The sequence below is a fragment of the Nematostella vectensis genome, chromosome 13 (genome assembly GCF_932526225.1).
Source record: "Nematostella vectensis chromosome 13, jaNemVect1.1, whole genome shotgun sequence".
NCBI lineage: Eukaryota > Metazoa > Cnidaria > Anthozoa > Actiniaria > Edwardsiidae > Nematostella > Nematostella vectensis.
The window spans coordinates 3,342,217-3,357,942 of record NC_064046.1 but is presented as its reverse complement, the minus strand read 5'-3'; the positions used below and the strand labels follow the sequence as shown (position 1 = coordinate 3,357,942).

Below are 15,726 nucleotides of genomic sequence, written 5' to 3'. Positions count from 1 at the left end.
GTCACGTGATCTCTTAGAAAGTCCCCTGTCTTCCCTATCCCCTTGATCTCCTACGCAGGCGTACTTAGTGCCACTCTTCGCAAATACGCGAAAAAAGGTATATTTTGATTCCCGGGTACCCTGTGATGTCACGAGACAGGCAAACCGGTTTTTACTAGCTAAAAAGTCGTGTTTTTTTTCCCGTTTTCGCGAGTGCGTCAGGTCGCCTTTAACCGAATTCTTTCAGGTTCTTTCCCTTCCAAGGTAAGGCTCTAGTATATGCCAAAGGATTTGGTTATAGTTAGTATTGCACAATGTTCTGCTTCAACGATAGCAAAACAACCAGACAAAATGGCGTTATTTTAGGGTTATCTCTAGTTCCTTCTATTTCCGAATTCTCGTTTGTGGCACTGTTTTGCAAACACAGAAAGCTTTCTCTAAGTTTTTTAAAGCTTTCGTTTTTTGGATTAGTGAACCTTATATAAATGATTTTGCATGTGTTAATTTATTTGCAATAAAGAGGTAGTTCATCCTAATGTATTGATAGACATGAAGATCGTTTCTGTTTTGGGTTGTTGTTTTCGATAGTTTGCTATATTTACCTAAAGTACCTGTTAGCAAAGACATGTCTCTTGTTGCAGTGAATTATTCAAGCCTTATACTGCCACAAACATGCTTATGATAATTAAAACAGATAATTTATTTTTGATGCACTTAGCCCAATAAGCATTGACTTCAGCTATTTTGGATGTACTACACTTGAATGGTTTCCAAAGCTATTGAATGGCTTTTATTTTTTAGAAGTTCAAACGAATCTTCTTACTACTTAAAGCCGCATTGTCACCAGTTTACTTCCAGAGGTCCGACGGAAACCTCAACCGTTAAAAGACTAAAGAATCTATTAAAATCCGAGATATTTAACAGGCCATCCGCTCTAAATTATCAATCACATCCTTAAAGAAACTTCCAATAGACACACTGCTTTCAATATTTTGAATTATTTTTTGCGTTTTCTTCACAAGTTTATTTTTGTAAATTTCGATTGTTATCCTGACGAAAAGGAAATTCAATTGGCAGTTTTTGTGATATCGCACACACATCTGAAATGCCATTTGGCCATTTGTGAAAAAATGCAAAACTTGTATGCAAAAACGCACTGTAAATAAAGAGTATTGATAGATTGATTGCATTAATACTGTATCAGTGCAATATTAGAACTGAACAGAACTGATTTTCTGTTTTAACGCCGAAATAAGGACAATAATCAACACAATTTCGCTTGGTGAATTGTGTATTGTTTATTGGTTCGCTTGTAGTATAACTGATTTTCTAAGTCTCTGTTCTAGATGTCAGAGCCACCTCCCCCTGGTACTCAACCGCCTGGTCAAGGAGGGTACCCTGGGTACAACCAGCCCCCCCCTGGACATTACCCTGCTCCTGGGCAACCAGGGGGGTATTACCCACCGCCTGGAGGTTACCAGCAGCCTCCCCCTGGAGGATATGCTCCACCACCGGTAGGTTGTTTTAGAGAGTACGAGGGACATGTAGCGAGGGGTGGGCACAGGGGATGCATGTATCCCTTGCCCCTCAACTGCTTGAAGCAGTCTTTTAGATAGAGTCTCAAAATCTTAGATTTTTTTTCTGTCTGCGCACCTTTTCTCCGCACATGTGTAAGAGGCAAAGGTCAGTTGTTCAAGTAGACAAACAAAAACATGTAAGCACGCAGACCTGTAGCGGTTCTAGGGGGAGGGTTTAGGGGGTTTAACCCCCGTTTGGGCTGCCAGAAAGCCATTTGTAACAAAAAATTACCCCCTACCCCTTTGTCGCTAAGCCAAACCCCACCTTTGGCGAAAAGCTAGATCTGCCCCTGCAGACTGACAGGAAGGCAGACAAGGGGTAGGCAGACAGAAATACTAAAAACAACATTTTTTGCTTAGTTCTAAGAACATACCCTTTCCAACGTTTAAATTAATTATGTATATTTGTTCTTTTCCACAGTATGTGCCTCAAGAGGGCGGAGGTATTCCCCCACAGAACCACCCATTGACTAACTACCCTGCTCCACCTCCTCAGGGATACGCCCCTCCTCCTGGAGGGTACCCTGGAGCTCCTCCCGCAGGGGGGTACCCAGGGGCTCCTCCCCCAGGGGGGTACCCTGGTGGTCCACCGCCTGCCAATTACCCTGTGAGTATAACATTACATTTCTAAAGAAGACTTAAAATCAGCATGAATATTACAGCTCAAAATTCTAGTGTCCACCCTGTATTGAGCAGGCAGCCACTAAAGTGGCAAAATATGTCATATCAGTCAATCTTGTTTTGAAAACTGTTGTTTTTCTAGCTTGCTTGGTCATTGCCTTATTAGGCATTACATACCATATTTGGGAGTCCACTTCAATCATTTTTTCACGTTTTTATCTCTCTAGAGGTTTATAAGACGGAAATTTCCATGTAATGAATTCTTGTTTACTACAATTTTGCTGGCATCCATCTTGGAAATGGAGCGTAGTCCCTAACATTTTTCAGAATATCACAGGTCTCTTGTGCGCTTGCCCCAGGCTCCTTTAGACCATTTAGAAAAATGACAGCCATTGATTGATGTTTTTTTCCCTATTTTGGGTACTGTACCTATAAGGGTGACTGCTCAAATATTTGTGGCTGCCCTCTTTGCATTGTACCTACAAGAATGAAATAATCTATAGTGAATAATTATTTCTACTCTGGCAGCCCCCCCCTGGCGCAGGAGGATATTACCCACCGCCAGGTCAGCAACCAGGGGGGTACTATCCTCCCCCTGGGGGGTACCCTGGTGGACATCCTGGTGGCGCAGCTCATGGGGGATATGGAGGTCCTACTGCTGCTGGAAATGTAGGTTAAATTCCTGGGGGGACTCTCCAGAAAAGTAGACGGGGTGATCGTCACATCTTTTAGGGTATATAATTTCAACCAGCAGCTATCCCTTAGGGGGTGTTGAAGGATTTTTACGATTCTGCTATCTCTTAGGGGTAAGAATTATTTCTGTTACCATGCCCAAGTGTCATCCCTTTGGTTTAAAATTGATTGTGTGGATGATAACCCCTGTCTGTTTTTATCGAAGTCCTCATATACTTTTCCTTTTCATTGTGTCAAGGGGAGTGAACGGGGTGTTTCTTGGCTTTTTAGCCTGTCACCCAAATTTTGCTAGTTATTCTGATTTTGATTTGCCTTTTATAAAGATTGTCCAGGAAAGATGCCCCTGGTAATGTTCTGTGTGATCACATGGTTGATGGTTTACTTATAATTCTCTGTTTAAAGCAGAGACTTAAATGTGACTTTCTCCTGTTTTATAGGCATCTGAAAGTGACAGTGATGATGAGGATTATGGTAGGTGTCTGATTTATGTCAAAAAGACCAGTATCATTAGATTCAGAATAAACAAATTTCTGGGAGGGGCAACTCCCCTAATAAGGCCAATCAAGATAAGTCCTTTATCATTTTTTTATCTAAGAATAAACTGATATTCCATTCCTTGACAGGGGCAAATACAGGGGGAGGGGCGGATTGGATGGATACCCACCACCCCCTTCCCTTTTTGAGTGAATGAAAAGAAAAGTCACTTTAAATTATATATTTAAATTATCATTATCCACCCCCTATTTTGAAAACCTGGATCCGCCCCTGGTTGATGTTATTTATTATTTTTCCAGGGCCTCACTCAGTGGAAGAGAGGAATCACTTGAATGTAACATTTGTGAACAGATCTGGGCGAAAAGTGATCATTTACCAGATTGACAAGAAAGGACGTTTTAAGAAGGTACAGTAATTACATAAGATACATAGGTTAAGAAAATGTTGTTAATGAACATGATGGTGATTATATGATGGCTTGCTAGGGTTGTTTCAGAACTGTGTTACCAATTAACTTTCTTCTCCCTTACAAGCTTTGTAAAGTGAAGGATGGTAATGGTGATGGTAATAATGAAAATGTTGTTAATGATGATGCTGATTATATGGTGACTGGCTAGGGTTGTTCCAGAACTGTTTTACCTCCTTAACTATCTTCTCCCTTACAAGCTTTGTAAAGTGAGAGATGTTAATGGTGATGTTAATAATAAAAATGTCGTTAATGATGATGCTGATTATATGATGACTGGCTAGGGTTGTTCCAGAACTGTGTTACCTAACTTAACTTTTTTCTCCTTTCCAAGCTTTGTAAAGTGAGGGATGGTATGGTGATGTTAATAATGAAAATGTTGTTAATGATGATGCTGATTATATGATGACTGGCTAGGGTTGTTTCAGAACTGTGTTACCTAACTTAACTTTCTTCTCCCTTCCAAGCTTTGTAAAGTGAAGGATGGTAAAAATATCAGTACCGACACCTTTGAGACAACCCATTTCACTGCACTGGATCCCAAGGGGAAAACGGGGCTGATAATTGGTGTGAATACCATATACATTGCCACTCCTGATCACTCAGGGTCTAAACATGTGACAGTGGAAGTCAAGAAGGAACCAGGTAAAGATGGGAGGCCAACAAAAATGTAAGATGAGACTAATACAGCATTCACACCAGCACCTAAACCAGTTAGTGGACAGAACCAAGAACAAAACTGAATAGACTATGCTGTACATGTTACTAAGTGATCATTTAGCTAGTAAGAATTCAACACAATGGGAAACTTGGCAAATTATCAGGCAAAGAAAAACCTTGTTTAACTATAAACATGGTTTTGGTGCTAATACAGCATAAGTCTTTAGTGTTTGTGTAGCAAATTGTGTCTGTTCGGTCTGTCCATATTTCTGTCTGAAAATCAAGAACGAACCAGGTAAAGAAGTCATTAGAATTTGTATAGCGCAAATTATGTCTGTCTGTCTCTACATTTTTCTTCTCTTTGTCTGCTCTTTTTCCATGGCCATAATTAATTAGGTTGCCTTGTTTTCAGAGGATATTGGCAGGATGAAATCCAAGACAGAGGCCACAGCACCAGTCCAGGTCAAATTTATCAACCAGACAGGACGAAAGGTGAGGCTTGAGTGGATTAACACCAAGGGTCATCGGGAGAGCAAGAAGGAGCTCAGGAAAGGAAGGTCAGTTCATAAAAAGGCATGGTATTAAGGGATTCGGAGCGAAAAGCTGTTTATATCCCACATTTAATAGAGAAATCGATAATTGGTTCTGTATCGTATCATCAAGCCTTGATCTTTGCCCCTCGTATACTGTTTCATGGGCCACGCAGATAGTACGTTTGTTGCGCTCTTGAATAAGTCAATAAAAATAATTACATGAGGGCTGATCGGCACTCTTTAAAAGTCATGTCATATTGCAGGTGCTGGCGGGTTAACACAATGGAGGGACATTGCTGGCTCTGTTGCGACCCGCGTGACGAAGATGACCTTCTGTTTTTAAATTTTGGCTCCTTTTACTGGCCCACACGCACCAACCAGCCAATCCAAAAGGTTTACCTTACTGAAGGTAAGAAATACTTGTGATTATCATAGCTCTTGTGCTAATTATTTTTCTCTTAATTAAAGGGTGTGATCGTTCTTATTCAACTGAGTTTCTTAATTAACAATTAGACTACGAGTTCGAGTTTTCTATGAGACAATAGAAAGTCAACGGGGCATGTACATACCTGTCGACTCTCCCGTATTAGGCGGGAGTCTAAACATGGCTAAACTGCAGAATACCCGTCCACTTATTTGCATTTTCCTTATATTTTCTGCCTCGTTCTATAGAAATTGAGGTGTGAAGTCTCATTGTTAACTCTTTGTGGACGGGTATTCTGCAGTTGCTCCCTAAACATTTTGGACTCCTTCTCCCGCTCCCCTCGTTGAGCACCAAATCTCCCGCTTTTTAGCAATTTTTTTTAGCTTCCGAAAAGTTATTTATAGAAAATCATCATTTTCCCTTTTTTATTAAAATATTTGAAAAAATAATTCCCTTGCGTAGCGCAATTTATCTAACACCCCCTTGCAAACCCCTGCAAGGTTAAACCCACCCCTCCCCCCCAAATAATGAATATACCCCACCCATCCCCCCTAAAATTATCAAGCCTTGAGATTTTCGAAGGTTGACAGGTATGCACGTATAAAATAATATTTTGTTTCCAGACCCTTGGGATGATAGCGGAAGCAGTGGAAGCAGCAGCAGCAGTGACTAGAATATCTCACTCATCAGAATAACGACTACAATGTATGCCCATGTATGGTCCATGACACTTATACCATTGTTAAGTGTGTTAGAACTAGCCTATTCATATGGCGATTAATTTGCTTTGTAAACCATCTTAGTGAAGTTTAGGATCACTACCCTAAACCGTAAACAATCGAGCCAGCGCTCGGTAGGTGCCTTGCTTGTAGCATAATTATTTGTAAGGAAACCATGAATATGATAAAAAAAAACATAATCATCAACTTGATATTGTGAAGAAAATATGGTCTTTTACCCAGAAAAGGCCAGATGACCGAACATCGCACCACACTTATTTTGGCACTACGCGCGATTTTACATACAACTCAAAATTGGGGCGCAAAAAACTAAAAAAAAATTATGACGCGCGAAAAGGAAGCTGGAGTGTTGATGCGTCACATCCGGGGGAGGGGCAGGGTATCATACAGAAATTACTTGACCCCCCACCCCCACCCCTCCCCCTCTCCCACCTCCTCAAAAAAAAGCGCTTCGTGTTGCACTATGATACCTGCCCAGCACTTTACAATTGAGAGCTTTTTTTATTATGGTTCTGGAAGGATTTTACTCCATACATAGTAAGGAAAAAACAAAGAGACAAAAGGTATTTTGAAAAAAGCGCCTTCCTTGAATAAACGTAACGCCCTGGACATGGAAGATTAAATAAGCACCCCATCTGTTATTTCAATTGTTTTCTTACAAAACTTCTAAAAAAAAAAGATTTTATTTGGAACATATAGGTTATTTTGCGGCTGCTAAGCAGACAAAGTGTAAACAAGAGAAGTATTGATCGCCGACGACGCATTGAGAACATTACTCGAAGCAAAGTTTTACAAAAATGCCATTCCAAAGGTTTATATATTTGTCTATTACCATTATTCTATAACGTATTATTAAATTTTGTTTATTGTATGGACACAAAAATTTAGGTATCTGAGAAAACATGTGGAACAATAAGTACCTCGTTAGCCAATCAGGTTGCAAGGACGGTCAAGAACGTGATCCTTAGCACATAGTGTGTTCGTTGTGATCATAACCCCAGAAATTGTCCTTTTTCTGGTACTATGGCGGCAGTTTTCTCCATAGAGCCTCGATGATGGATTGCTTTGATACCTGTTCTGCGTCTTTGCCAAATATGTGAGAGAAATTGCCGAAATGGAGCGTGTTAAACGAGCTTCATCTGTTCGAGGTCGACTTGACTTCAATGTTGACGAGGAAGAAAACAGTCACTCCATTCTCCGCAAACACCAGTCCCTTCCACCAAAAAGGAAGAATGTCCACTTTGCTGATGGCTTTGGGAAGCCTTTAGTTTCAGTGTACAGCGATGAGGAGTTTAATATGCACGTTGCCTTAGCTATGACTAAGCGCGAACTACAAAAATATCAAAAGATCTTGAATATTTGCTTCTCTCAACCTGTGGCTTTGGAGGGTTTCAAACTTCGACTCGAAAATGAATTTGTCTGTATGGAAAACGCCTCAACATCACGCAATACCATCATGGGTACTATCAAGGTGAAGAATATTTCTTATCATAAGGAAGTTTTGGTGAGATATACACTAGACTCTTGGCACTCGTTCACAGATGTCCCCGCGAGCTACGTCCTGGATTCGTTTGATGGTAATTCTGATCGCTTCTCTTTTGCAGTGACAATTCCAGAGTATTTTATGGCTTCTGGGGGAAATATTGATTTTGCAATTTGCTTTAGAGCCGATGGTAAAGAGTTCTGGGATAATAATTCTGGACAGAACTATAAAGTCGAATGCAGAGACGACGGATCCAAAATGGCGGGCCCGTCTGTGAATGGCTTCTGAAAAGCGAATTGACTCATATCTGTGTAAACTAATGATAAATATTTATAGCTCGGAAAATCAATTTTTAGTAAAAAAAATATTTCTGCTAATAGTACCCGAAGTGTCGGACAAGTTGCTAACGAATTATGTTTGTTATTATATGAGACACTCAATTGTTATGATAGAGGTGCAACACCAGCAGAAAGACAAAAAGTCAGTTAAAGAATAGAACTGTATAATATAAGTATACCTTACAAACCCCTCCTCCAATGCCTAAGGAAAGATTAAACTTTTAATAACCTCTTTATATGAGATCCTTTTATGTTAAGCATGAAATGGTACAGCTGAAACAATAATTTAAGGCTTGTCACTTTTCATGTAAATATTATGAGGTGATCTCTGTTTCTGACAGTATTCAGGATGGTACCTAAATGTTTAAATCGCCTTCTATTTCTAATTGTTTTACTCGGTTTATATATACCAAGTGTTTGCTCATCTTGAAGTTCGTGCAAATCAGAACTTATCTTGGTTAATCCCTGTGCTAAACAGCCCTGCTGTACTTGGCTGGCCACACGATTAAGGAAATGTTTGAGACTCCCAGCATGGTGGTAAAACAGCCATGCGGGGCCAAGGTTTTGCCACTGGTGCTGTTTGTACGGTATCAGACTGCTAGTGTCATGAAACTAATTCTTATACACTTTTTTTTAGATGGTTAAATGTGGAGCAAACTGTAAAAGAAAGTTACGTAGCCATTCCATTGTTATTGTTTTGAGGTGACTGGTGTGACTGTTAGTCAGAGATTAGAATTTTGTGTGTCTGACTTTAAAAAATAAACAAATTTATAAGCCACTCAAAGCACCATTCTAAATATAATATGTCACACATGTACATGGACACACACCACACGTGACAGTCAGGTATACTGATTGTAATGGAATGGCAATAGACATATAAGGCAGCTCTCTGTTGTATGAATGGAGTCCACATTATTCAGGGCTCTTAATTTTAAAAAAGTGTGCCTTGCTTGTTCAATCTTTGCTGTTCTTGTATTCTCTGGCACAGAGATATATTGATAAAAAGCATACCAAGGTGACATGTCATATTTAGAATGGTGCTTATATATTTCAGACTGATTTTTATTAGTCAAACATTCTTGCTTTGTCAACATCGGAATTTTGTACTGAACCATCCATCCTGAACCATCAACAGTGGCATATAGGTTGCCCTGAGCATTGATATGGTCAGATTCGGCCTAGAGACTCGTGCATTTATAGAATGATCTTCCAGATGTGTTTTATCAAGGAGTTTCTGGGAATAAGAAAATGGAACAAATACCATGTAAAGCATCACTTTAAGTATTTTAGATATTATTTAAGAATTTTTTTCTTGGTTAATTCCTGTTGGCAAGTTAACCACACAAGAGATGCTTGCCTTATGCCAATAAGTATGTTATAGAATAGCTGGCCAATTTTTGAAAGATTCAGCAATTCTTAATGTAGAATAGTCTGGATGGCTACCTAACCCCCCACCCCTCCCCTTTGATGAGTTTTTGGTACCCACCCACTTCCATGTTCATTTTCATTAAGAAAGACCAAAAGAAAACATGTCCAGAGGTGCATCCAGGTTTTCTTATAAGGAAGGGAGGTTCAAACATTCATTTTCGGTAGCCGAGGAGTGGTAGGGGTGAGAAGATCGTTGCTTCAGCTGACACTAAAAGATTCCCAGGAAATATACATTTTTTTATGTTCTTTTCAAATGTTTTGTTTTAGAACTTGAAAGATTTTATTATCATTAGCGCCTAGCTATATTCGGAGATGGTTGTCTAACAATAGACGGTAGCATTAATTTTCTGAAAGCCTGAAAAGTTTAATAGGTTAATCCATTCTATACTCTTGATTACATCCAACTTAATCTATACCAATTGTTCAAAATTACGCAGCAAAACTTCTCTAATAAATTGCCCCCTGAAAGTAAAGGGTTGCATATCCATCCATAGGCAGGATAGGCGAAATAGATTATAAATACAGCATTTAAATAAACAGATACCTGCACGCACTCTAAAGATTCTATTTAGAGACCGTTACGTCACGTCTAGTTGCACTGTCCCTCGGTGTAATTAGGGGACCCCCTATTGTTAAGCACGCGGTCGGCTCTTGGCATTCTAGCGTGGATCAATATAAACATTTGTCCGTGAACGTTGACCCGACGTTAATGAAAGATAGACCGGTTCAGTCACCTAAAAAGCAGCAATAATAACAACTATACAGATTTTTTTGTCTGGTGCTTAGCAAGAAAGGATAATTTTGGCGCGCTGGCTTGCAAATTAGTCCCCTTGCAATGTGGACTCCATTCATCACAGGCTCACCAACCTATCAGTCTCCAGTAAATCCCGGTAACTAGTGCGAATACATCACAAGGCATTGAGAGTTTATATTGTGACCTTTCTTCTAGGATATAAGACAATTACAGGAGGTGATCAATCGTGAAAATATTCGAGCTAGTTACTGGGATTGACTGGAGACTGACTGAGAGGTTGGTAAGCCTGTGTATTCATACGGCGAAATGCTGTTTTGCACGACTCTCGCATTGTACCGTGACAATCAGCTCACGTGACCGTCACGTGCGCCGTGACATATGTTTATATTCGCCCATTCGACGAGTCACAACTCCACGAAATCTCGCAACTTTGCTTTGTAATTCATCGACACATTCAAATTTGTGAGAAAACTTACGCTTTATCAAAAGAATGCAGAATTGGATCCTAGTGAATGAAGATAAAATTTCGATTCAGCATTTGAAATATGCGAGTCAAAATTGGAGTGACGTCATTTTGTTCCTGTAATGTGTTCCGTGACGCACGGACAAGTTTGCATGCTCCATGTCACGAAACCGAACTTACAAATACAAAGACTCCAACCGGTGAAGATGAGTTTTGCTTTCTCTGAATTTTGGTTGGATTCAAATGCGAACCTCGTGATGAAAGATCAGGCAGAAGGAGAAGAAAACGGGGAAAAATCGCCAACTTCACCCAATTCATTGGCGAGGCGAAAAGTACAGTTCGCTGAAAATCTGGTATCGATAAAAATGATCACTCCTCACAGCAGCGAGGAAAATATGTCTATGATAAAGCTAGATAGACAGAACGTTTTAAAATGTGACTTCGAACAGCCTTCGTCCAGAGAGGATTTCAAAAGCCGATTGAAAAAGCAAAAGGTTTGCTTGGAAAATGTTGCTTTTTCTGGATATGCCTTGACGGGGACTATTTTGGTGGAAAACATTGAATTCTGCAAGGATGTGACAGTTCGCTATAGCATGGACGAATGGAGAACATTTACCGATGTCTGGGCTGACTACGTAAACCAGCTCGCTGGTGGAACACTCGATCGCTTCCAATTTCGGATCTCAATAACCCAGAACATTGAAGTCGGAAGTAAACTTGAATTTTCAGTCAGATTTCGCGTACGATCGAAAGAATACTGGGATAACAACGACTGCAGAAATTATATAGTAGAATGTAAAAAGTCTGCACCTCAAATAAAAGGGAAATAACATTGATCAAATGAGAGCTGATACTATTGAGGATGTACTTATTGGAGAACTGGAGAACAGAATTCTCTTCAAGCCAATATAATTCACCTCTAAAAAGTCGTGTTATTGTGCGAGACAAAACTAAACTCCACAGATCCCTGTATCGGGAATACCTCCAGCCTCGTTCTATATCGAGCCTATAGTCTTTGACATCTATTAAAAAAAAAGGTAACTTTTTTTAGCAGAATAGGGAATAACCGACCAGATTTTGTAAATATATTTGTATAGAAGTTAATAAACAAAATTGAGAAAAGAGATATAGGTAAATAAACAGTATCTCGAACTGTTTTTGTCTTCTAAGGTGAAATACAGGTACTGTATTTGTTTTATTATGTGGGATAGCGGTATTCCTAGAAGAAACTTATTTTTTGTTCATTTTGCTAGGGACTAATTTATAACCTAGTAGTTGTCAGATAAGCTCATCATTTTAATGTGATGGCGAAAAAGTCGTGATTTTTTGTACAAAAAAAAAAACGCTGAATACGAATAATTAAAGCACGACTTAGGATGGATTTACTCTTGAAGTGAATATCGACTTACATGTAAGAACTTTAAAAAGTATCCCTTTGTAGAGCGATGAAAAAAATTATCCAGGAGACAAGAATAGGCATCAAAGAATTTGATAGAAATATTATATTTAAGAGAGCAGATTATTTTTCTACAGTGAATAAAATGTCTAAAAATTTAAACCTTGTTTGTTGGTGAAAGATTTAGTATGAAGGGCAAAGTTCAACTATATTATTATTGGGTCTCTTTTGTTTTGATGAATTCTATGAATTGCTTGCCTTATGTTTGTTTGATCATCATATACAATGAAGCAAGGTACATATATTGAATATCATAATTCCTAATTTCAAATCCAGTTATTTCTTAATAAATCAAATAATTTTTATGTAACGACAAGCATATGCCTTCGTTCGGTGCATATTTCTCGTGGAATTCATATAGCAGAATTTTAAATTTCTTTCATGGAAAGAATTGTCGTATGCATGGCAGGCTATCTTGGATGCAGCCTTTTGCTATGGCTTTCTTAAAACCTTTAAGGAAATAAGATCAGACAAGTCTATGATAGCATCGCAATCGACAGCGACCAAGATAGGAGTTTGTAAAAAAAAAATGCATGTATATACACGGAAGACGAGACATTTGTTATTTACACTTATTTATCACGCGTGATCCATTTAACAAGGCTCTGTGAGCTGTGCCTGATCATTTGTTGAAAAATCGTTCTTAAAAATGACAGTTTTCCCACGTTAAATATAAATTATTTGGTTGCTTTTGTTTGGTCGAGATAAAAAGCATTTTTAAAGAAACCCTTATTTTCTCAGTATCTGATATACAAAATCCACTTTATGCGAGACAATTTTGCAATTAGGAACTGTCTCAGTAACCCTTAAGTTTCTCTTTCAGGCTATTATTTCAGTGATCATATCCAAGGTTCGGGGGATTTTACCCGTTAAGGATCTAAACCAAAAGAAAAGCAAGATTGGAATGAAAAGCCACAATGGTGTAACCCTGTGATGAGTAACAAAAAGCAAAGGAGATGCACTTAGTTATATAAAACCCCAGTCTACTATTCAATAAATTAGATTAGTCCAACCATTCATCGGGTTATATTAAGTGCTGTGAAATGGAACGCAAGCTGAAATGCACCGACTACTTTCTCTTTAACCTAAATTTGCCTTTTATATTATCTCCCGCGCACCGTTTTTATTTGTGTCGTACAGCTTTTTTAAATAAAATTTGACATATATTTATGACACTTTTGTTTGTCATTTTTACGTCACAACATCATTGAAGATTTTTTTTGGCCTGCTTCCATATGCCAAACTTCAAGTCACAAAGTGGTGGTTTTACTGGTATAAACGCGTTGCATTGAATTTATGTTCCTTTGTTATTCTGGGTTTGAAACAACCAGAAAGTACTTTATAGTGAAAATAAAACACGGAAATCCTTGAATGAAAGGATATGCCTCGAGGAAATGGTTATTATTCCTCAAGGGAAACGAAGTAGGAAATAGATATCGGCATTAATGGAATATTAATTGATCTCCCGTTGACCTTAACAGTAGTTCCTATATTTCTGTCAGTATATCTTTTTTGGTCTGAAAATAACTAGAAATATATGAGATATTTAAGGAAGCATGCATAATGTCAGAGGTAAAACTAAATTTGAAGCAAAGACAAGGGTTGTACAAAACAGGAAGGCGTGTCGCCTGCTCACATCTGCTTAGTCAGGTTGGTCGCCTTCCGCTATCATGGTTAACTATTGTTTGCAAAATAAGGGTTTGGGTCTGTCGTTTGTGTCGGTGATGATTCTAAGATAAATTCTGCTGTAAAATTAGTTATTCAATTAACTGCAGCTGGGTTAAGAGGCCGTCGTTTCCTGTGTATTCTGAATATCGTGATTTGTCATCGCAAAAAGAGATCAGGCTTTGTTCAGCACATAATTACATTTCTGTGGCAGCTTTTGTTTTTGCTGTCGACTTTTTTTTCCCAAAATGCTCCGTACAAGCGTAAATTTTGTCATTATCTCTGATTGGTTTTAACCACAATCATCAAACCATTCTGATCACACCAACCATCATTGCAATTGTGAACACTCTAGCTCAGTGCTAAGTTAGCGAACGCTGCCGACATCCACTTATTTAAGTTGTCATTAGTACCTGCAATAAGTTAGCTTGAGGTAATCATGCCCTTCGCAGGCTGTAGATCAATCGACTATCCCTACCCCGCTAGTGAGATCTATCGACTATCCCCACCCCGCTAGTGAGTATAAATTCCAAGTTCCAAGTCGTTATCTGCGATGAACGTCATCATGACGCCAAACATTATAGGTCATAGCCGCAGCAGACCTCGAATTATTTGAGGGGGTGGGTACGATACAGACGCCCCAACTGGTCATATCCTTATAATTTTTGAAAATATTGGCTCACTCATTCTTAGTTAACGGGTACCATTGGTGTCACACGTATATATAGCTCTACATTTTGTATTTAGGCGCAATTTCTTGAGAGATGTGTGATTTTGCGAAGAGTTTGGGTCTATGGGAGATTTTGTTTTAAGTTTTCTGTGTAAAAAGTTCGACATATTACAAAATATTGACCTCTGAACATGTAACGCTATACGAAAACCATATGTCACAAGAATAAAAAACAAAGTTTAAACCGAAAACTTGAGATGTTCTGCCTGTAGTTGCTGCCTAAATTGTGTCACAATTTGGAGATACATGTTTCAGGACTCACCTAAATTAAAGTTACGGTTGTCGTTGTTGGTTTGCTCAACACACTGGACCGTGATCCAAGTGTCACGTGGATTTGGGTCATTTACGTTACCAGGCACAAAAAATCGAAATATAATTTCTTGTATATCCGTACAGAAGCCCTGAAACATATTTATAACAACTTTAAGGCTCAAAGACCCAAACCAATATTAAGAACTGTTCATAAAAATCAAAGTGTTCAAGAAATCATCACTTCATGCCAGCTAATTGGCAATAATTTTACTGCACTGTCACTTACGTTACTCAATCTAGGTCACAACTGCCAAGCTTTAAGACCTTAGGAGGTCTTGTTAGCAGTGTCACATTGCAGAGCGACCTTAGTAATATCTTAAAGAAAAATAATAATCTAATTTGGTTGAAACGTGAAGAGACAGTAGCTTGACAAATGCTAGTGTCACATTACGTTACCGTAACGTAAATGACAATAGAATTTACGTACTATCGTCTAATGGGGCGCACGTGCACACACACTAGCGAGATAAGGATAATTTGTATAGGATTAAATTGCCAAGATATCTAACGTTTTAGTTAAAGCCCAACAAGCTGTAATACAAGTATTTCCTTCGATGACCTTCGCGGTAGAAGTATCAACTCTATCTTCACTTTTAAACTCAATTTGGTTTTCACTTCTCGAAAAGCAGAATTAAGGTAAGATACCACGCCTATGGTATTGTGTGAAGCTAAATGACTGATAAAGGCACTAATGCATACGCATTAGCTAATATCTAGAATAGTGAGGCTCAGCACATGCTTTTGCCAGTGGTAACGTAAATGACATTGAAAGTAACGTAATTGACAAAGTATTATGGATGAGGCACGCTAGTTAACAATTGGTGGGCTACTTAAAAAAGGATCAAATGACCACTATTTAGAATTAAAAAAGCTTTCAGAATGAGTTTTCTGTAATTTTGTCAAAAT

The 15,726-nt window shown here is 38.7% G+C and overlaps 4 protein-coding genes and 1 long non-coding RNA gene across 5 annotated transcripts in view; 4 read left to right on the top strand and 1 right to left on the bottom strand.

The window, feature by feature from the left end:
- The first annotated feature begins 88 nt into the window (after positions 1-88).
- LOC116618830 (formin-like protein 18) lies at positions 89-6,374 on the top strand. The gene is made up of 10 exons (XM_032382956.2): positions 89-243; positions 1,326-1,493; positions 1,978-2,163; positions 2,706-2,846; positions 3,308-3,341; positions 3,665-3,771; positions 4,299-4,476; positions 4,904-5,048; positions 5,288-5,433; positions 6,072-6,374. Exons 2-10 carry the CDS (start codon positions 1,326-1,328, stop codon positions 6,119-6,121), a joined length of 1,155 nt encoding a protein of 384 aa, XP_032238847.1. The 5' UTR covers positions 89-243; the 3' UTR covers positions 6,122-6,374.
- Positions 1,253-15,726, bottom strand: part of LOC125558950 — a 24,697-nt gene continuing 10,223 nt past the window's right edge. The window contains exon 2 of the long non-coding RNA XR_007306192.1: positions 1,253-2,656. This is a non-coding gene — a long non-coding RNA (uncharacterized LOC125558950). The remainder of the gene's footprint in view (positions 2,657-15,726) is intronic.
- LOC5513386 (protein phosphatase 1 regulatory subunit 3B) lies at positions 6,934-8,787 on the top strand. Its single transcript, XM_032382957.2, has one exon. It carries the CDS (start codon positions 7,303-7,305, stop codon positions 7,957-7,959), a length of 657 nt encoding a protein of 218 aa, XP_032238848.2. The 5' UTR covers positions 6,934-7,302; the 3' UTR covers positions 7,960-8,787.
- LOC125558949 overlaps positions 13,430-15,726 on the top strand; it is a 21,156-nt gene continuing 18,859 nt past the window's right edge. The window contains exon 1 of the mRNA XM_048720494.1: positions 13,430-13,763. Coding sequence (XP_048576451.1) covers positions 13,677-13,763 — 87 coding nt within the window. The 5' untranslated portion in view covers positions 13,430-13,676. The remainder of the gene's footprint in view (positions 13,764-15,726) is intronic.
- Positions 13,797-15,726, top strand: part of LOC125556682 — a 3,821-nt gene continuing 1,891 nt past the window's right edge. The window contains exon 1 of the mRNA XM_048720493.1: positions 13,797-15,456. The gene's annotated coding sequence lies outside the window, so the exon portion shown is untranslated. The remainder of the gene's footprint in view (positions 15,457-15,726) is intronic.